Source organism: Pinus tabuliformis, chromosome 3_1 (assembly GCF_031772625.1).
Source record: "Pinus tabuliformis cultivar Carrire ecotype Pingquan chromosome 3_1, CPIR1, whole genome shotgun sequence".
Lineage (NCBI taxonomy): Eukaryota > Viridiplantae > Streptophyta > Pinopsida > Pinales > Pinaceae > Pinus > Pinus tabuliformis.
Genome location: NC_142301.1, coordinates 976,395,949 through 976,418,108, shown reverse-complemented (window position 1 = coordinate 976,418,108; position 22,160 = coordinate 976,395,949). Strand labels below are relative to the sequence as shown.

General features: G+C 38.0%; 1 protein-coding gene across 4 annotated transcripts in view; it reads right to left on the bottom strand.

The window, feature by feature from the left end:
* The window catches only part of LOC149191103 (uncharacterized), a 251,372-nt gene that overhangs the window by 64,039 nt on the left and 165,173 nt on the right, over nucleotides 1-22,160 (bottom strand). For all 4 annotated transcript variants that reach the window (XR_016256026.1, XM_089412338.1, XM_089412339.1 and 1 more), the window contains 2 exons: nucleotides 11,581-15,339; nucleotides 11,278-11,415 (listed from right to left, as the gene is read on the bottom strand). Coding sequence is in view for 3 of the 4 variants with exons in the window: in XM_089412338.1 (XP_089268464.1) it covers nucleotides 11,278-11,415; nucleotides 11,581-15,339 (3,897 nt within the window). In the remaining variant the exon portion in view is untranslated. The remainder of the gene's footprint in view (nucleotides 1-11,277; nucleotides 11,416-11,580; nucleotides 15,340-22,160) is intronic.

The window sequence follows — 22,160 nt, the reverse complement described above, 5'->3', positions numbered from 1 at the left end:
GATTCCTCTCAAGTGTCTTTACGAGATGTGTGAGCACGGTGAATATTCTACAGATTACAACAATAGTTTGGAATTGCCTCACCATTTGTTGATGCAGTTTCGGGACGATGGAAGACAACCTCTCTTGAAAGAGCGGAGGAAGAGCTAGCTCAGACATCACCCAAGGAGATATATTTCATCGTTGCCTGTCGTTGTGTATCCCCTACCACCCAGACCGCATCCACGGACTGTAGATCGTGGCCACGATGCCGAAACTGTGCCCATTGTTCCGACAAAAGGTCGCGGATCGTGCCATTGTTCCAACAACAATGGGGAAGTCTACAGATCATGCCACTGTTCTGACAACGACAAGGAGATCAGCACACGCACAGGTCGTTAAAGAAAAAGTGTCCTCCCCCGCCGTCAAGCGGCGCATCTTCAATCAAAAGGTCAACCAGTGTGATTCTTGCGTCGATTTATACGTAACTCAATATATATAGGTGTGATCGATACACCGTGGTCATTATAGCATGGGTCGAGTTTTGCGTGAGCATGATAGCGTGGTCATTATAGCGTGGCTCGATACACGTTACAACATAGTTACATTATAGTGTGGGTCAAGTTTTTGCTCATCGTATAGTACATTATAAACTAAATTCACATAATTTAATTAATTAAAATTATTAGAAAAAATTAATTAATTAAAGTATTTAATTAATTAAAAGTATTTAATTAATTAAAAGTATTTAATTAAATTATTTAAATCAATAATAAATAAAACAAAAAACAAAAAAAATTAAATAAATAAATATATAAACAACAACAAAAAGTGAAAATGGGTAAACCCAAACAATATTATTGACAAATTATACATGCCGAAATGACCTGGCAACATGAAGGAAAGTGTCAACAATAAGCTTTGAGGACAAAGCTTTTGAAGGAGGAGGCAATGTTATGAATATAATTCATAACAAATGAAAATAAATAAAAATAACGTAAATAATAAATAATCAAATAATAATTATGTTAAAAGGCATGTCTAAAGACATGCCCAGTCATGAAAGGACACCTGCCTAGGTATATAAGCAGGGCCTCATTGTAACAATCAACATCTCATACATTTTATATATATAATAAATTATTATTACAAGTACATTTTGTGTATTTTAACATTTAAAGACAACAAGCTATAAGTTTTGTTGCTTCAGTTGGATTGTCCCCAACTAGAAACCTTAACAACCACAGTGCCTCAGCTTGCCCATATCATTTGGAACGCAACATCAATCAAATACAAGTCATTCCCATTGCACAAAACCATAGCAATGGCCCCGAATCCAATGCACTTGCCTCCTAGCTATGTGCACATCATTATTAGTTGAGCCAATGGCCAATCACTCACTTACTCTTATAGGGTAGGTCAAATGTGTAATTCTTGAAAAGGAAGCCTCAACTTTCACAAACAATGATATTGCTAGCATATCTTCCTAGGTCGTCAAAACAAGCGACAATAGAACTGACTAGGAAGAGGAATCGATCACCACCAAATTAGAGACCAAACCCAATGAAGCCACACATTAACATCGGCACTACATGCACAAACCCATCAAGATTATCCAACATGTAATGCTCACCAACAAAGTTGACTTTGCAACTAGCACATGCACTAAGCATGCTCCAACTAGATTACATCCTCTAACCTGAAGCCACATTTTTGCTTCGTTATACAAGTTACACGCAGAGTAACAATAGCCAACAATAAGCCCACCTTCTAAAATGTGGATCACTAAGATACATCCTTGTGTCTCCATCCAATTTAATGAGATCTAAGTATAAGACATTGCTAATGAATAGGCTTCCAATGGCAATGTCATATCAATTAGTTTTGGAAAAACATCATCAACCCCAACTTTTAATTGCATTTTCTCTAAATGAGTGATAATTGACTAAAACCAACTCAAAGCATCATTGGCCAAATTAGTTGCTTCAAGAGTAAACATGAATTCCAAGTTCTAAGACTACATGATAATGGTTATGAGGTTTTGCTTGGCCAAACTTGCCTTAAAATATGAGCATGACAACATCAACATGAGAAATTGATTAATAAAGGTCAAATAAGGGTCCGATCTCAATATTATGACTTATCACCCCCACACCATACTAGAAGGAAAAAGCATCATCACTAACTCAAATTACAAAGACAATGTTATGTTTAGTTGTTTACATGTTTCCACTTTCTCAAACATTCCTAGTGTTGCCACAACTTAGAATGTCAACCTTGACGATGACCTATTTGGTCAAGATAAAATCCTCAATTCAAAAGATATTGACATTGACAAAATCCTTATAAGATTAGCACAAAGGGCCCAATAAAATGTACATCACTAATATTTGGTGCATTACCATGTGCCATCCCTTTACGCACCCACTGTATCAACTCGCATGTTGTTGCCTGGCCAACTTTAACAATCGCCACAGGCATAACCATTGCATGGTTGAACACATTAATCATACAATGAACACAACTCCAAAAAGATTTCATGTCTAAGTGTACTTAGGAACTCACTAATAAGCCCAAACTCATAGAATATAACATCCACGAACTCGACTTGGATAAACAATATATTCATATCGTAAGCATAGGATACTATTTTAGTGAAGACATTGTCCAAACAACCAACAAACTCTTTACACAATGAGACAATGCATATGCATTTCCACATGGACCTTGAGGACCTTCATTGCATATAGGGACATTTAGGGGTTATTCACATCAAAAAACATCTAACTTCAATAGCTACATAACATGGGAATGAAAGCCACTCATCATAAAAAGTTAAATCAAGGGAGCTACACGAAACTAGAATTGTCCTACTCTTTAACACTGAAACAAAACACCCAAGTAAATTCAAATACTCTTGGCTTGGTTAATGCTCCTTACAATGCTTGCATGACAATGACTCAACCAAGTTAGGCAAACTTGATGGCACCACACAACCATCATGTAATAGCACACATTTTCTTAAATTCTATCACCAATAAGAGCACGACCTTTAGGACTTGGTGACCATCACAATACCGTACAAGCACCAAGTTCCAACATTTCATCGCTATGCTCCCAACATTTCCACTACAAAGTAACCACAACTATCTTCTACCTCATATTTGCTGAAGTAGTTGCTACTAACTTCTAACACATGGATACTTGGGTAATGACGCCTAGCTATAAGCAAACATGCACTTAAGTAATTGTGCTAATATTTTCACAAGTAACAATCCTCGAGTTCTAAGTTGTGCATGCTAAAGTAATTTCACCTAGTAATTTACGACCATGGAGAGTAAGTGAGTGTTCACAATGTCATGTAAGAAACGACAATTCAATGACACGCTCTCTACCCTCTCCTATGCAAAATAACCATGCCTTGCTTCCAACCAATGTGCTAGATTAACCATGCCTAAATTATGTTTCTAGGGAGCCAAAGTAACCAAACTTGCCTTCCAATCCATGTGTGCCTTAATAATTGCACTAGGCTTCCAACATGTGTATCCACAAGCAACCATGCCCAACATTTTACTTGCAAATGTCAAAATTAGTGAAATCAATTTATGGCCCGCATGTAGTAGGGTAATCATAGTTGATCTCCACTTAACGTATGTTAGAGTGATGCACCTAGCTAGCAACTAGAGTAATCGTGAGGCTCCTAGCCCATGCAACCACACCCAACTTCTAGTCATGTATCTCAACAAATATATATGCATTGAACCCAAGTTTACACACACGAAACATTTGTGTTGAGTTCCCAACCAACACACCTGTTAGTAATTTTGGCCTTGTCAAGTTCATCAAAAGTAACTTCATTAACTCAACTAGCTCATGGGATCTTCCAATCTCATGAGATTGCAAAAAGTTCAGCTTCTTCCTGCTCCAATCCTCGAGTTGGTTTGATTTCATAAAGTTATTTAGTTTGATTAAGGCTTGCACCATCACCACTGTAGAGGTGATCCTCGCTCTGCAACAAATTTGAGCACCCCATCATGTCATATCTAAGTATGCAGTTTAAAGTAGTCCTACCACACCACATAGCAACAATGGTGCACAATTGAGCAAAAGATCCAATTATTGAAGTTAGAACACAATAGTGATTAAGAGAGTAGAGTTTCTACCAACGAACACAGGTACAATCCAAAACAAAGCAATATGGCAAATACCCTTGAGGCACAAACAAATCAATAAATTGTATAAGAGATAGTTCACATGATGTTTTACAACAAAGGAAAAACCTCATATAAGTACATGTAAGGCTTACATTAGCTACCCACTAACCCTTAAAAGTGGGACCATCGAGACTCCAACTAACGTGGGCTATAACTACCCACTAAAGGTGAATCATAAATGTCTTTCACGACATATAAGGGACCACAAAGAAAAGTTGCATATATCGATCATATATCATGATTCTCTCGGCTTGGCAATATCACTTGCAGAAGAAATCACAATTTTTCACAATTTTGAATATATCGTGAGATTTTGAAAATATCACAAATATATTTGCAGAATATTGCTGAGGAATTGTAAAATATTGACAGAGTCAGCAGATTTTTTTTTGCTCAATGTGAAGAGAAAAGTAGGGGATCAAGAACAAAGGGGTTATTAACATATTCGGTGTTACATTTCCCATAGAAGGGATAGAGAGAGGAGCTTGCTTTAGATGTTTAAAAAATTCAAAAAAAATGGATTTATATTTTTTAGAGTTTGCCAATATTTTCCAATATTACCGAAAAAATTCTTCCCATACCCTCGGAGATATATTTGCCAACACAATGTTTGCAACATTGCCATAACGTTGAGCCTAACCATTATTACAGCAACATCCCCCCTTAAGCTTGACTTGGGAAAAAGGATGAAAAGAAGGTGGCATAAATAGACAATCATTTGAGACCATGTTGGCCACAAATGTTGTCAAAGAACAAATCTAGTTGCTGTTCGAATGTTTCAAGCCCAAGACATGCAGAAAAACTGCTTTTTCTCCACAAGTTCACCCAAAGAAAGATTGTTGGGTCTTGAATGTACCAATTCTCCTCTTATCTGCTTGTCCACAAAATTCATACTCATTGAGCACTGCAACCTTCTTTCTATATTGTTTTTTTTTTTTTTTTAACACTAGGACAATCGGTAACTGGTGAGAGTTATCCTGGGCAGGCCCAGGATCAAATCCAACTGGCTGCCACTATAAACCTAGGCTAGGTGCAGCAACCTGCAAGCCACACATAGCAAGAACTTATGCCTCAACAAGAGCCGAGACGTCCACTCTGGGGTCGCCTACTCTTCTAGCCAAGACACAACAGGCCATGTACTCAACGAGATTTGAACCTCCGTCTCGTGGGTTTCACCCAACGAAACTTACCGTTAAACCCCATATCACTGTACAGTTTTTCTTTCTATATTGTTTTTGAAAGAAATAAATATGAGGGTTTAGGTACTTTAAATAGATTAGAATAGAGACAGGAGGGCTATTCCATCATTTAACAAGTAAAAAACAATTTAAAAGTCAATTTTTTAACTTTTTCTTTCTATTTTATTGGCTACTGGCACATTTCTCGAGGGCAGTACCCATAAGTACCCATTTAATATAAGGGTATTCCTACGTACCCTGAGGATATGGGAAAACACCCTTTTCAAAGGGGAATGTTTCCCTCAAATCAGGGAATGATCACACCCATGTCCCTTTTTGTCCCTAACATACCAAGACAAAAGAAGAAGCATTCCCAACTAAGGTGCCTGCATCAATCTCGGTCTACATCCACAAACCACTTGAAAGATGTCCTGGCACATGGAAGTTTGTGATTTGTCAAGCATGGCCACAAATTCATGCCAACTGACAGTGTCATCCCTCATTATGATTAGCATCAGCCAATCTACATGTATTCTGACAGGATATTTCTTAGACAGCGAAGGCACAATTCCAACTATGCACTCACCACATATTGACCTTTTATGTTGTTAAACACACATGGGCAGCAACATAATCTAAAGGATAAAACATGAGAATACATTTTTATTAACATGAGATATACATTTATAGTACATGGTTTGACCGTTGGGTTTCACATCCCAAGGTCTCTTGGACTTCCTTTTGTCTATTCGGCTTCCACACTAACCCATTGAAGAATAGGTGTCCAACATTCCCCCCCCCCCTTAATCTGAAGGGTTATGTATGAGTCCAAGAAGAGAGTTGTAATACAAAATGTGCAAAAATGCATGGCAGCACCAGGCTGAATGTGCTCTCTGAAATGTTGGTATAAAGGGCGGTGGTTTAAGGATGACCACCAACACTGGAACGCTTAGTGCAGTTCCCGAAACTCTTCCAAAACTAGCAAGAAGCTGAAGTCTTCTGCTAGAGGAAGTGTCCCAGATTACCAACTGAAGGCATGCTCAGGGGCATCTTTGTTTCTGGCTACAACTCTGAATCTGGTATGGTAGGTTGTGGCTCAGGCTTGCTTGATGTGGCTTTGAAGCTTGTAGATGACCATCATTTCCCCCCCTGTCAGATACAAGGTGAGATGATGGAGAAAACTCAACTGCAAGACTATTCAATACTCTGGAACAAGTTCTGACATGTGACTGAAATATCTTCTTGGCTGTTGATGCCCATTGCCAAGAAGCGATCCATCCAAGATGAATCTTTGTTCTTGCAGGACTTTTGTTTCTGAAGCATCTGTGTGAAGAATGGGTGGTTTTATTACAGTGCTTACATGGATGAAGATCAAAACAATGATCTTTCAAATGGCCAACTTGGTCACAGTGTTGGCATTTCACAATCTGTTGTTGTTGTTGTTGCTGTGGAAGAGGGGTAGAATCTGGAACAGCGGGAGGTGAACTGTCATGAAGGAATCCAGCACTCTGAAACTGAATGGTCTTTGAGTAGTCTGGAATATGAAAGGACACGTCCTTGTCATATCCAAGACAAGTTCTATGCTTGTTGTGGACAAGTTGTTCCCAAGGTTTGATGATGGGCTTGGGAAGTGCGACTGAGTTTCTGCATCTGCATGTACAACTGCTGCTTTATTGGGTACTAAATCTGAACCAGCTGTAACATTATTGACTTGCTTCTGATGGGTTGCAGTCTCAATGTTCTGAACAGAAACATGTTCAGAATGACTCCTCTGTTTTAATTCTTCTTGCTGTAGTTGACATTCAAGCTGCAAAAAATCAATTTTCTCTTGTGCATTTTGTAGACAGTCCTGAATTTCTGTGAGAGAAACTTTGCTGACTTTTAATGTATCGTGAGTAGTAGACAATATCAGAGTTTTGAGGAACTCTAATACTTCATTGATTTTGGCCATTTTTTTTTAACTAGTGAAGTGTGTTGAATTGTGTCGTTAAAGTTTATTCCCTTCTTGAATTAATGGGAAGAATTGGAAACATCAACCAGTAGTGGCCAAAGTTTGTTGCATTCACCTATCTTTAAGAGCACTAATAGACTTCACACACTGCACAAAATGGAGCATGTCACACTGTAGTTGTGAGGGAGCGGGAGATGAATCGACAAGAAAAATGACCAACGCATAGGATGCTTTCATATCATATGGTACCACACATTCATACCACATATGCCCATCACATGGCATATTATTGATCCACTATATATACACATGGTTTTCAAGAAGAAAGTATAGCATACCAAGACTTAGTCGTTGTACACTGCAGGAGTTTTCAACATTGCATATATATAAGCTGCAACCAAATATATTCTATGCCACAGTTCATAGTTTTCGAGTTCAATGATCAACCCTTCGATCCTCAACAACAAAGATCCTTTGCCTTCCCCGACGTAGATGTCGATATGTGAGGAAAATATTAGGTCGCAACTTTTCTCACCGAATGTATGAAATGATGAGCAATTTCCTCTTCTCTAATAAAACGCCAATGCACGTCCTATTTTCTTTCTCACACAGTTAGTCACATATTTCATCAAACCATCAATCAACGCATCTTTACCATGTTTCCAACGTAATTGAATACAAAGAATAGAAGTTTTATAGACTTTGATAGCCAGCTCCTCTCAGGAGCCCAGAGGAGGCCGAAGAAGCCCACATTCGCCTTCTCACGAATTCAAAAACAGGTGTGTGTATATATATATATATGTTGATTACATATGTATTCTCGTTCATTCATCCATCATTGAGTGCTCTATGATATGCATACGTATCAATAATCAGTTTGAGGCGTGACGCATTTTCCATTCTGCAATCGTGTATTTTAACAAATTTGTCAGGGGAAGATGCAACACATTTAGAGGAACAAATTCAGTCAGAACTCCTCGAAGGAAGAGGTCTATCTAGCTGCGGCAAAGAGCGTGATCGTTGAGGCTAAGCAGTAGGATTGGAACCACTTTTGAGGAGAGGAAGTCGCCTAATACAAGTGAATACCCTGCTCTTTAACAGCAATTCACCCTTGCTTGCAATCGAGGAAGGAGTTGTTGAAGCTCACTCGACATCGCCTCTATCTGCTGCACATTCCCTTCGTTCATTCACCAAGATTCAATGCTTTATTTAACTAACCAAACATATCGTGTGTCCCGGCATTTCGATCGATGAACAGTGCGTGCAGTTAATGAAATGGGTTGAAAGCTGGTCAACAATGATGTATAGATCTCTCCAACGATGGGGGGATATGGAGGCCAACAGCGTGGAGACGGCAGTGTATATGGAAGCCCAGCAGTCCAAATTCACAGTCTTAGCACAATTTGAGCAGCGTAGTAGGACTATGTCAGAGGAGTGAGCGAGGTTATAAAATTGGCAGAAAAAACCATGACAAACTGACATTCTTCTGAAGAAAATAATACCATGTCAGAGAATAATGGTAAATCACAGCGTTGTTATACCATTCTAAGGAGTAGTATGCGGTGGCAAAGGATTGTGGTATGCAAGACCAGTGGTAAAACACAGTACAATGGGGAGAGCGGGTAACCATTGGTATGAGAGATATGTATCAATTCAAGAGATTACACAACATTCAACACATACCCAACTCCAATACATATGCATTCAATACAACGCACCGAAACTGTATGTAGTAAACACAAAGAATGAAGACATATGAACTTCCAGATTCTAATTCTCCTCTGTAATCGTTGAATTGAATGTTGGAGATATATGTTTATTTTACCTGTTCACCGCAGATAAAATTAAAATCGTGAATCTACTAGGCGATTCTTAACAGCTCGGCCTTTGCAGATAGGCCCATCAAGGAATCCGCTTATCAACTGATGTTTGATAGAGCAATTGGGTTTGCTCCATATAGTGAGTACTGGAAAAATCTCAGGCGAATTGCTGCTCTACACCTCTTCTCTACACGAAGAATCTCTACCTTCGATTCCCACAGATGGCGCCAGCTGTTAGGAGCAAAGATACCAAGCGAAGAGAAAATGCAGTCGGACAATTATGTACAGCCCAGGGAGCGCAAAGGGTGTAGACAATGATTAACAATACCATATGGCAGAGAGCCCAGAGAGAAAACATGGCAGAAAGAGGCCAAAAATGGCGCTGGAGAAATGACAAGTTGCAGCTAAAATTTCACTGAGAAAATATTCATGAAATGCAGAATTGATGGTGGAAATGATCTGCATATAAAGGCCATAAAACAAATGGCTCAAAATAATTATGCAGGGCAAGAATACGCCTGCTCTGATACCATGTTAAACACACATGGGCAGCAACATAATCTGAAGGATAAAACATGAGAATACATTTTTATTAACAGGAGATATACATTTATAGTACATGGTTTGACCGTTGGGTTTCACATCCCAAGGTCTCTTGGACTTCTTTTTGTCTATTCAGCTTCCACACTAACCCATTGAGGATTAGGTGTCCAACATATGTAAGCACGCCAGAGCATGTTTTTCACTCCACGCATGAGAATTGGGATTGATGTCTGTTATCTTGTAATTCTTGTGCCATGGGCACCATTTATATATAAATGATCAGGCCATCCACAATGCACATAATTAATCAGGTAAAAAATGAGTACATTAACAACATAATCTATTTGATACTCAGCTTTCTGGTGTTCCTGCTGTGTCACATGCTTGAATGTTTCTTTCTAATATGATTTTCAGATTACGACTTGACAGTGTTTACCCACTGGTAAATTTACTGCAACTGTGTTTCTCCTGTGTTAATTTATTTCCGCATTAAACATATTTTACATTCTGTTCATGCTGGAAGATTTTATAGCCAACAGAGCAGCTGTTGGTCCAATAGACGTTTCACAAACATCAATATAAACAAATAGTTCATTTATTTCAGAAAAAAAAAAAATGAAAAGCATTCTAGTGTTGTACTAAAAGAAAGCAAAGGTATAATGGAATGCAATAAAAAACATTTGTAGAGATAATGTTGCAAACATTGGCATCCTTGTGAAATGAAAAAATCATAATTGCAAGCATCAAGAAATTACAGCGACACGCAAGAAAAACTCACACACATCATGACTTGAAGATTTTGTGTGAATAAAAAAGCAGCACTTCATCCCGGAAATCTTATTCTTCTTTCATTAGGGATATTAAAGATATTAGAGACCGCCAGCATTATCTTTTCCTAAGAAGTGTTATAAGCTGCAAAGTATGACCCAACAAAAGAGTCATTTTAGCAGTGACAATAAAATTGATAACTCCCAAGAAAAGTATGATCCAACAAAGAATCAGTTTGGCAGTGACAACAAAATCCCAATGATAAAGAGATATTATTAAAGCTCCAACTTGAAGAAGATAATCTCCAGTACTTCAATGTTTAATATAGATGACTTTGGAGGAGCCAAATTAAATGCAATATCCAGTCTGGGTTTCCATCAGAAACTGCAATTGCCTCTGGCAATTCTCAACAATTTATAAGATAGCATAATAGCTGCAACGAAGATCCCATTAACCAACAGTATAACCTTTTAAAATGATGAAAAAGTATGAAGTAGAATGGTTCCATTTATATCGAGATTTTTCTAGGTCATCTATAATCTATTTGAACTGCCAGCCAGTCAGGATACTAAATGGCAATGACACCAAGTGACATGTTACTAACATATGTATATATATATTGGACTTAATAATTTGAATTTTAGCTCCTTAACCTGAATCTTCCTAACCTTTTCCAAGAATTTTCCTAGCATTGCAAACTCACTAATCACTAGCTTTTGTATCACTACACATATTCTGTAAAAGAAAAAATGCAGAGAACAATGCAAACATTGTAATAATACAAAAACACATGCAGAGAAAGGAAAACTAACTATTACGGTATTACCTCTCCTTGCAATTTATTTGTACTGAACTCATTTTGGGCTTGTGTAAGTTGTCGGTTAACATTTTCCAAGTATTCAATCTGAGCATGAAGATCTCTCTCTTTTACCTCAAACTCCTTTGTAACAGTTTCCAATTCACCCTGTATATTAAATGAAATATTAATTAGTAGAAATATAAATTAGCAGTTTCTCTTCACCATACAGAAGTCTTAAACTAAAAAATTGTGAATGGAATTCATATTCTTCAATGTGCAGTGCAAATTATCAGCCAAAGTTGATTTAATGTTGAATCCTGCTTAACTTGCCTCAATAAACCGCAGTTTCTCATGGAGTTCAGCCACCTCTTTTGAATCCCGAGAAGGTGATGTGTGTTCCACTTTACTCATTGACATTCCAAAATATTTCTGCTCAGCCTTGGATAAAGCATCTGCCTTTAGTTGTAGCTCTTCCTCAAGTAATTTTACTTTGCTTTGAGACTCCTCTCTTTCCTCCTGTAGATCCTGAAGCTTGCGTTGAAATTGACTGTTTTGCCTTTTAAGTCTTATTGACTCATTCTTCTGCCCAGTTTCATAAGCAACTGATGCCTCCTTCATATTGAGTTCTGACTGCAAGCGAAGAAGCTTCTCTTCCAAAGCTACCTTAGAGCGCTTGATTTCTTCCTGTTCAGAAACAGCTGCCTTCATGGTCTCCAGTTTTTCTATTAATGAAGCTTTCTCAGCCTTTACTCTTCCAAGTTCGACATCTACGAAGTGCAGAGAACTTTCCAATCTAGACTTTTCTCTTCCAACATCCTCAATTGTGCTTTTCAGAATGCCCATTTCAGCCTTTAGATTGACTGCTTCACGGGCCTGACTCATAAGAGCATCATGCTCATCTTTGAGTTTTTGATTCTCGGTCTCAGCATGTTTAATCATCTTTTCCAGGTCTTGAATTCTTTCCCCAGAACTTGCCTCACCAAGCTTCATATCCTCTAGCCTAACATTCATCTCTTCTTCCTTTATTTTGGAAGCATTGAGTTGATGAATCAACAGCTGCACCTTACTTTCATAGTCCTGCCTCACAGATGCAAGCTCCATTTCACAGTGTCTAACTTTCACTTGAATTTGCTTAAGAGCATCTTCCAATTTCACCTTTTCTGCTCGAAGTTCTGATGCTTCAATTAGAGCTGTAGTGGCCATACTCTCTTTCTCATCATATGTTGATGACATCTGCTCTGTAAGGCGCTGCACCTCATTTTGTAAACGTTCCACTGTGCTTGCTTTTTCCAACTGAACTTGACTGACTTCTGCTTCTGCTCTTACTACTTTTTGTTCCTGCTCTTTAATGGATACTAGAAGAGCCTCCATTTCAACAGACATGACTCTTTCTTTCTCGATCATTTCCTTCTTCAAGGTTGCCAATTCTGACTCTAATGACTTAACTTGCTTAGTGGAAGAAGAAAAGTGCTCTGTCATCTCCTCCAACTGCTCCTCTATATTGGCACGAGAAACAGTCATTTCAAAAGTCTGCTCTTCGTTCTTCGCTTTTGATTCAGCATATTCATTCATCAGATTATGCAGCTTTAGTTGCAGCAATCGATTTTCTCTCTTATAAGATTCTGTCTCTTCTAAAGCCCCAGAGAACTTCTCTTCTGATTCACATAAACTCTTCTGCAATTCCACATTTTCTCCTCTAAGCTCTAGCTCAAGCCTATGCAAATCACTCTGCAGATCAGTACAATGGGATTTAGCATTTTCTACTTCTAGTCTGTAAGACTCCCTCTCTTCTGTTATGTACCTCAATTGTGCTTCTAGTCCTGATATGCGTTCTGATAATTGCACATTTTCCACCTCAAGATCTGTTAAATGACTCTCAAGTTCCTCTTTGTTGCTTTCTAATTCTATGGCTTTCTTTTCAATAATCCTTTTAGCAGACATTTGGGATTCCATGCTGACTGTTAGCCTTGCCAGCTCTCGACCAAGCTCATCCAAGTGTACTCTAGCAGCCTTGCTTTCCTCCTGTGTGATCTCCAGCTTATGTTCCAGGTTCACTTTCTCCATTTGTAAGTTTGACATTTGCATCTCAAGCTCATGCTTTGAGGATCTCAATGTATGGGTTTCCTGACTAAGCACTGATAACTGAATCTCCAATTCCTCTATACCAGACTTATTGGTATGATGTTCCTTCAATTTCTGAATCTCGGATTGTAGCTCCAAATTTACATGCTCAAGTTGCTGAATTGTACCTTCGAGATGTTTTTCTCTATACGCATAGTTATTTAGCTGGTTCTGAAGCTGAGAAACATGTTCATCATGCTCACTTACCTGTGAAAAGGCCTGTAACTGTTTAGCTTCCATCTTTTCAATCTTTGCCTCCAGCTCTTCATTTATCTCATGCAAGTTGCTTATTAGATTTTCTGCGTTCTGTCTCTCTCCAGCTTCTTTTAAAAGTGCATCCTTCATCCTTTTATTATCTCCTTCAAGATCTGCAATTTTTTTTAAGGAATAATCAAGTTCACATTGTACAGTTGTTGCCTTATCAGCAGCATCTTTGAGCCTTATAGTGGAGTTATTTTGTACACTTTGGTAATCTTCTACCTCTGGAATGGATATGTTCTTTGATTCCAAAATCTTGTTTAATTTGTTCAACTTAAAGATAAGCTCCATATTTTCGTCTGTGAGCTCCTTGCAATCCCTCTCAAGCTCATCCATCTCTTTTCTAGATATCTCCAGAGCTTTGCGTAAATCCTCTTGTGATTGATCACTATAGTCCGTAACATTTATAGAAGATTTCTGAATCTGAAAATTATATATTTGGGCCTCTAATTTGCGGATCTCTTCATCCTTGGATGAAAGCTTTTGCATCCATTCAGCCTCAACATTGAATATACCACACTTATTTTCATCTCTAACAGCTGATGATTCAATGTTAGAAAGGTGTTCTATCTCCCTTTCCCGTTCCTCAAGTTTTTCCTCCAGCTCTTGAACAACAGAGAGTAAATGCTTATTTGATTCTTGTGTCTTCTGTAACTGTATATTCAGACTGTTATTGGATTCCTTCTCAATTTCTACCTCTTCCTGCAATTTTTGAACATCGAACTTGCCATTTTCTGCTTCCCAATTGACAGTCTCTGCAATGTTATGGCTTTCCATGTAGACTTGCAAGGCTGATCTCAGCTGTTCAACTTCTTTGTTAAGTCTATCCCTTTCAGCATCAGCAAGATAGGGTTTCACTTCTGATTCTCCTTGCAGTTTCATCCTCTCTAATTCTTGTCTTAAAGCTTCCAAATCATCAAGTTTTTCCCTTTCTTCAGAAAACTTGTCTATTTCTACATTTTTCTGCTCAATTGTCTCCTCTAGCTCCTGGAGAACGGAAACCAACTCCATGTTTGACTCTCGTGTCTTATTCAATTGTATATCTAGTTCAGTGTTGGATTGTTTCAAGTGTTCTATCTGATCCTGCAATTCATTGACCGTACGCTTGGCATCATCTGCTTCAGATCTTGCCTTTTCCAGAGAATGTTCTCTCTCTGTGGAATCCTCAACAACTGATTTCAACTGCTCAAGTTCTGACCTTAAGCTTTCTTTTTCTGATCGTGCTGCATAGAATTCCATCTTCAAATCAGAGTATTGCTTTGTCTGTTCAGCAAATTGATGCTTCAAAGTATCCACCTCTGCACCTGACTTCCGCGCATTCCTTTCCCACATCATTGCTTCTTTACGGAGTTCCTGAATTGTGGCCTCGGCAGCTTCCAAGGAACCTTTAGAATGGTCATTGCCTCTCATAAAAGCTGTCGGATGCATGCCCCTGTTAACATTCTCTATGCTCCCTTGAGAACCTTCAGTTGATCGCTCCTGCAACTGTTTTTGGAGGTTAACCATTGCACCAGTACCCATTCCATTGAAAGATGAAGGGCTTGATTTAGACGAATCTTGGCCATTTCCTGTCCTATTTGGTGCACTGCCATCTCGAGAGGTAGTTGAATCTTGTCGTCTGGGTAAGCTATTTGCTGTACTGCTTCCAGACGATAAAAACTCTGCCGAGTCCGAGCTATACCGTGAGGTTGCAGGTGAAGAAGCTCCATCCTGCAAGTGATTTTGTAACTTAATGTGTAAGCCAAAAATATTATTTTCAGCCCAGTAAAACTAATAACATCATACCAAAGTATTTGCAGACCTTGCTACTTGCTATTTACCTGTCTTATTCTATGTTAAGATGCAATATCATGCTGATACTAATATACAGGAATTGCAAAGAAAACCCGGTCCAGACAGCTTCGAACTTGATAGATTTGTGTAGAGAGAAGTTATTCTTAAATACTGGCAAAAATCCCAGCCTAATTTTGTAAAGATGAAAGATAAAATGGAATTCAAGGATATGCAATTATTAACAATCAAAAGGCAAGAAGAAGAAGTTAAGAACCTGTCCTCAGTCAAATATGACAGATTCAAAAATGGTTAAGGAAACATATGGAACATGCTGACGTATTCAGAACTTGAAACCACTCAAAAGAGGATAGACTTACAGGCTTTTGCTCAAAAACATTCCTGACAATTAATTAAGATTTAACAACATTCTTTAGTTATCCATTTGCCACTAGTACTTATTATGAATATAATACCCACATCACATATTTTTCACCTTCCATTTTGGTGGATGAATGGAGCTGTTTCAAAGGATTTTTGCCTGATAGCGCTTACTCTTCTAAATAATGGATACTTAAACAAGTCAGTCTCTGGAGTCTGAACCAGCAGAAATAAGACAAACTTTTTTACCTGAATCAACCACAATGACCCCCAAACAAACCAGGAATGCTTAGTTGTCTTAAGGCTACAGACCTTTTAATTATGTGACAAAGCCTATGATGAAAAAATTGTGATAAAGAAACATACATCGATCAAACCTGAAATTTTCATTTGAATTTAATAGAAACAGCAAATTTAGTATTCGGTTCCAAACATATCCATTTAGTCCCAATGTTACCAACTATGGATTCATTGTAACAAGCACAGTCATCCACAACAACAGTTTTATCTAATAAAGTTAAAAACAATTTCATTCAATAACATCGCCAGACCCATTCTCACTGCATTAACAGATTGCCCCCTTTGAGAACCAGGTTCTTAATATGCTAACAGAGAGAAAATCTAAGGTCTCACATTTTTCCCAAGGAATTTGTGGAGTGTTTCTACATATTACAAGGATGCCTATCAATATCTGCACAATTTAGCAATATTCCATTATCTAATAAAGTTAAAAACAATTTCATTCAATAACATCGCCAGACCCATTCTCACTGCATTAACAGATCACCCCCTTTGAGAACCAGGTTCTTAATATGCTAACAGAGAGAAAATCTAAGGTCTCACATTTTCCCCAAAGAATTTGTGGAGTGTTTCTAAATATTACAAGGATGCCTATCAATATCTGCACAATTTAGCAATATTCCATGGGGACGCATCCCACATTTCCCATGCTCCCAGGGTGGGGGGATTCTTGGAGAAACATTTCCCCACGTCCTCCCCTCAATTTTTCCTAAAAACAATAATTTATGAGTGGGAAAGCCTAATATTCAACCCTAGAGCCCTACTAATGCTATGTAATTAAAGATAATGTTAAATTCTTAAAGTAAAAAAGGATTCATCTTTTTACTTAAATTTTTAACATTGCTCGTAGTTGTTTCATGATGTTTGAGAGTGGTTCCAACCTCATTGGATTTCATATGGAGAAAGTAAAATTTTAGATCCCACTCAAAATCCAACAAACTTAACAGTTTTCAAGATTTCAGAATTGGGGGGATTGCAACATTTCCATTGGATTCTATCATGTATGAGGGTATGGAACTAGCATTTAATCAAGAGCACCAAGCCCTCTATGTACCTCGATGTTGGTGGCATTGATTGTTGAACTCCTTTGTCATGACCCTAGTAAAAATGTACCCATCACTCAAAACAAAATCTCAATTTGACATGTTAAGCTTTTTCTATCTTATCTAATGATTAGAGGGTGATATCGGTGATGAGTATCTCATTATAGGCAATGATTTTGATAAGATGTAGGTATTTGTTGTAGCATGATTTTTCTGGACTATAGAGACCGTCTAAAGTCTCTTTGTTGATGTATTTTTGGTTCAACGATGGATTGAACTCAGTGTTATTTGGGTTATATGCACCCTTGCTATATAAATGAGAAACTTTGCATATTTCTATATAATTGTTTGCATTCATATGGATGCACATGAATATTTCGGATTTTTTTTTAAATTTGAATATTTATGTATTATTTGGTTGACTGGTTTTTTGGACAGCTCTTTTCCATTCCCACTTTTGGGGTCAACTAGTTTGATGACCAGTCCAATTCTAATAATGTTGGTTCACTGTTCATTGTTCATCATCAGTTTTAACTTTTGAATCTAGACTCTACATACTCATGAACTCAAATCGAGTCTTTGACTCGTCACTCTTTACTATTTTTGAGTTTGAGTAATTTCAATTTACTATTCTAGTTTTTAGACTTTAGTATCCACTATTTTAGTTAGTACTAATCAGATTCTAGAATAATGAATGATGAATTTAAATCAATGTATTTCATTATTGAATTTGAATTTGAATCATATATATATATATATATATATATATATATATACCCCGACATCCCCCCATCTCCTCTGAATTACCCTGAAATTTGGAGGTGCTTCCACACATCCCCCTTCTGCATTTCCCTATTCCAGCATCCCCTCATCCCAGAAACTTGGTTTAACATTGTAATTTAGTAAGTATATTTTCTTGTGTACAATCCACTCACAAGTATTTACATCATCAACCCAATTACTTCCATCACCAATTTTTATACCAACATTAAAAGTGGTGAGATATAGAATTTGCCAGTTTTTAACTTTTTTTCCAGTTTTTGGATTTTAGCTCCTAGCTAGCTTACACTTCTCTTACCTTCGTTTCCCACCAATTTTGAGTCTTTCTATTGAGGAAACCCACCCCTCTATTCCTGATGATTCCATGCATTTCTTCTCAATCATAGTGTCTTTTTTGTATAGAAATCATGAACATTGTTTGCATCGAGCTTTGGTACTCATTACAAATTCTTTCGAAGATTGTTTCAAATTTTCTTAGCTATTCCACCATTTTTTACCTGTTTAGTTGCAGATTTTTCCATGTTTCAGAGTTTTTTAAAACTAAAACAATGACATCTCGGAAATGTTCTTATGAAATCCAATTGCTAGATGTTGAATTTTGTAGCTGTGGTCAATCTTCATAATTAATATTTTAGTCATTGATGTATTTGTAAAGCATGTTCTTCATGCCATTGTCAAAAGATAATTTCTAAGGCATGTTCTTCATGTCCTTTTTCAAAGAGAAAAAATTGAATTTTGAAATCAAAGTTTTCGGCTCCAAAGAAGCCAAGTCAGTCCTCCCCCTAGTAAACTCAGCCCACTCAAAGAGGCACCCATTCGGATAGCCGGATGTCTATATAAAGACACTTATCCTCCATCATTTGGACACACATTCAGATCACTTCTATTCAAATCATCTCAAGGATGAGTCTGAGGTCAAGTCAGACACAAGAAAGAGGATGGAATCTAAGGCACTGTTCTGTTGAGAAGAAAGATCAGTTTATGTTGAGAAGGACGAGTTTCTGAAAAATGGAAGGTCAAATCTCTGATGAAGAAGGACGAAATTCTGAGATATAGAAAGTTTGAGATTCTATGCATATCAGGGCAGCAGGACCGAAATCTATGGGTGCAGGAGCTGGCCGAAATTCAGGCCTAGCAAACCTAATCAGATCAAGTTCAGAGGGCAGACTCATGACTTGACTAGGAGGCAGTGGACCAGGTTTGACTAGATGATCTAGGTGTGTCTCTTGTTGAACTGAATAATTTCTCTAAGGAAAAGGTTATTGGGTTTTTCCCCATGTGGGTTTTCCCAAGGTAAGTGCTTGTGTTCTTGTTTTCGCTGTCTCTTTATGATTCTACTATCTATTGTTGAAGATCTTCTGTGTAATTACTTGATGATTAATGAGAATATGAAAGAAGTTAAAGTGAATATCATTATAAGTAACTGCTAGTATAAGCCCTCCAAAAATTCAACATGGTACCAAAGCTATGGTAAAAGAGCAGCCTTGAAAAAGTCGTTCTTGTTTCAACTTGTGAAAATTCTTTGAAATGCACCAACTGGAATTAATTCTCCCAACTGATTAACAATTTATTAATTTTCTGATTAATATCGAATTAATCACACTGCAATTTCTTCACCAAATAAAATATTGCGGAAGCAAAAAATAGGAACTGACTCACTGAGAAATACTGGCACACACACATAAAAATTGGCAATTATTTTGGACAAATTGTCCCCGAAAAAAACCAATGTGGTAAAACCAATGCAGCAGCTGAAGGTTTTATTATCATGCAACAGTGAATTCTGAGTACAATAAATTTGGATGCCCAACTGGCTATCCAATATGAGAGAAAAACTAGCAAAATCACCTATGGGAAATTATCCTTGTCTCAGAGAAATCCCAGCTGTGACTAACCTCCGAAAAGAAAGTTGTCCAAACTCTATGCGTAGGCCCTACGTCACCTTTGTGCAGCCTGCCAGATGCTCAACCTAAAATTGATTCTAATCAAGTCATCCTGCTTGTTGCTAATTGGGAAAGTGTCTCTCCTTCCTCCTAGAAAACCTTTTTGACCTCTGGAAACTGAAACAACCTTCTATCCAGCAAAATCGAACTTCTCACTGAAGCAATTATAAAAGCCCCGCACTGCTTCCAAGAGAAATAATCTGGCCTCCTCTCTTGCCTCCTCTCTTGCCTCTCTGAAACTAGAAAATCTTCCTCTGGATCACTGTCTCTACCCCTCTCTAGTCCTGCGTCCTCTCTATGGATCGAACTTTGTTGTTGGCTATCTCGAATTGCCCAAGGAACTTGCACTGTTGGCTCTCACTCACTGTGATGTGTTTTTTTCCATCCACTCATCGACCTCTTCTTATAATCTGTAGTTGGGACTCCAACCACCAAGATTAAAACTTAATCGATGGTTGAGATCATCTCCAAGTCAATATCTGTAAGTTTCTAGAGAATTCTCGCCTTTCTCAATTAATTACTATTATTTAATTGATTCCCCTAAGTTAGACTTAGGCATTTTTTAATTATTGATCATTTAATTTAACTGAGCCATCTCTAGGTGGAATTTCCAGAAACGATTTATGGGTTTTGGAGAATTGTGTTTTAGCCTCTCCACAAAATTTCAAGCCTAAAACACCATCTGATGCTACAAAAACTAACACTCCCTCTTAGCGAGGAAGGTATTCTCTCTCTGGTGGTGCAAAATCCACCACAACGTCCTGTCTCTACATCATCCTCCCACCATGTGAAGTCAACAAAGTTTCTTCTTCAGATTAATTACTCCAGAAGACTTGGAATATAAAAATATCCATGAGGATACAAATATTATATATTAAATGTATGAATAAGATGATACAATTAGAGTGAGAGGCTTGCTTATATACTATGAAACCGGATTCGTCCAAACCCCTGGACGAATCCCGAATCGGACGAATCGGACACGATTCTGTCCTGACACGTGTCATGTTTCAATGACTCGTCGTGTCATATTCGGGTACGTCGTGTCCTGAGCGTGTGCAAAAAATGAAGAACGTGTCACGATTTTGGAATCGAATCCTGGTTTCGGATTCGTTTTTCGGGCTGCTGGTAGGTTTAAATTCGCTGTTGTCATTCCCATTTGACCGCATTTGCAACCGTAACAGCGATTTGGAGCGATTTGCAAACCGTAACAGCGATTTGGAGCGATTTGGAGCGGCGGACCGCATTGCAATTTGCAGGTTAGTTTGCTGAGCTGTTAAAACTTAATAGATGTAATGTCAAATGACTTGTAATACGAACTGTATCACGCCTTATCAGTGATCACGGAACCCTTATCACGCCTGCCACTGTAATAACCCATCTTGAAAGGTATACGCTACTGTGTTTTATTCATTCATTATGCGTGACCAAAGTGATAACATTAGAGAAAGCCTGAAAGGTATACGCCACTGTGTTTTATAATAAAGAATGAGTTCGTTGTACATTTCTGGGCATAGTTTAGCCTCCATAATGTGATTGAAATGCTAAAGGGAGTAAGTGTGGGGTCATCCTCTGCGTATTATTGAATTCTGGGCCGGGTTTCTCCACATTGGCATGAGTTGGAAAGAGCTGAAGTCTTCCTCTTAGTGGCTGTGCGTATAGCTGATAAAGATAGCCCATTGTGCAGAGGCCTAGAGTACTCAGAAGTGCCACAAATTCAACATATTTAGGGCTGCTGAGATCTGATATAAATCGCTGAAAGGGGATGCTGTCAAGTTTTATTGATTCATTATGCGTTGCCTTCCATTCGTTTTGCACAGAGAAAACCTTAGAAAATGTTTCCAAAATTGCACTCGATCATACAATTGTGTACCTTCTTTCAGAATCACACCTCACAATAATTGTTTCATAAAAGATATGTGGTAATTGGTAAAGAATGTATTTACAGAACAGTTGACCTGAACATTATATCAGTCATTGTAAAATCAAAGAAACCTGTCCTCCACATGAAGTTCAAAACCATCATATGAGGAACTTGGTATGTAATTCACATGCGTTTTTTAGGCAGTGTAAGTATCACTGTGGGTACCTGGCAGTGGCACATATCTGAGACAGTGAGACCTATGCGTTGACTACAAAAATACTTAGACCTTGGCCTGTCCTGGCAGTGTAGAACACTGTCTTTTATAACACTCAGACCTTGGCCTGTCCTGGCAGTGTAGAACACTGTCTTTAATTTTTTATACAGCAACATAGAATACATTATACAGCCAGTGAGCCACTGCTAGCCTATAAAATGAACTTGATTCTTGTT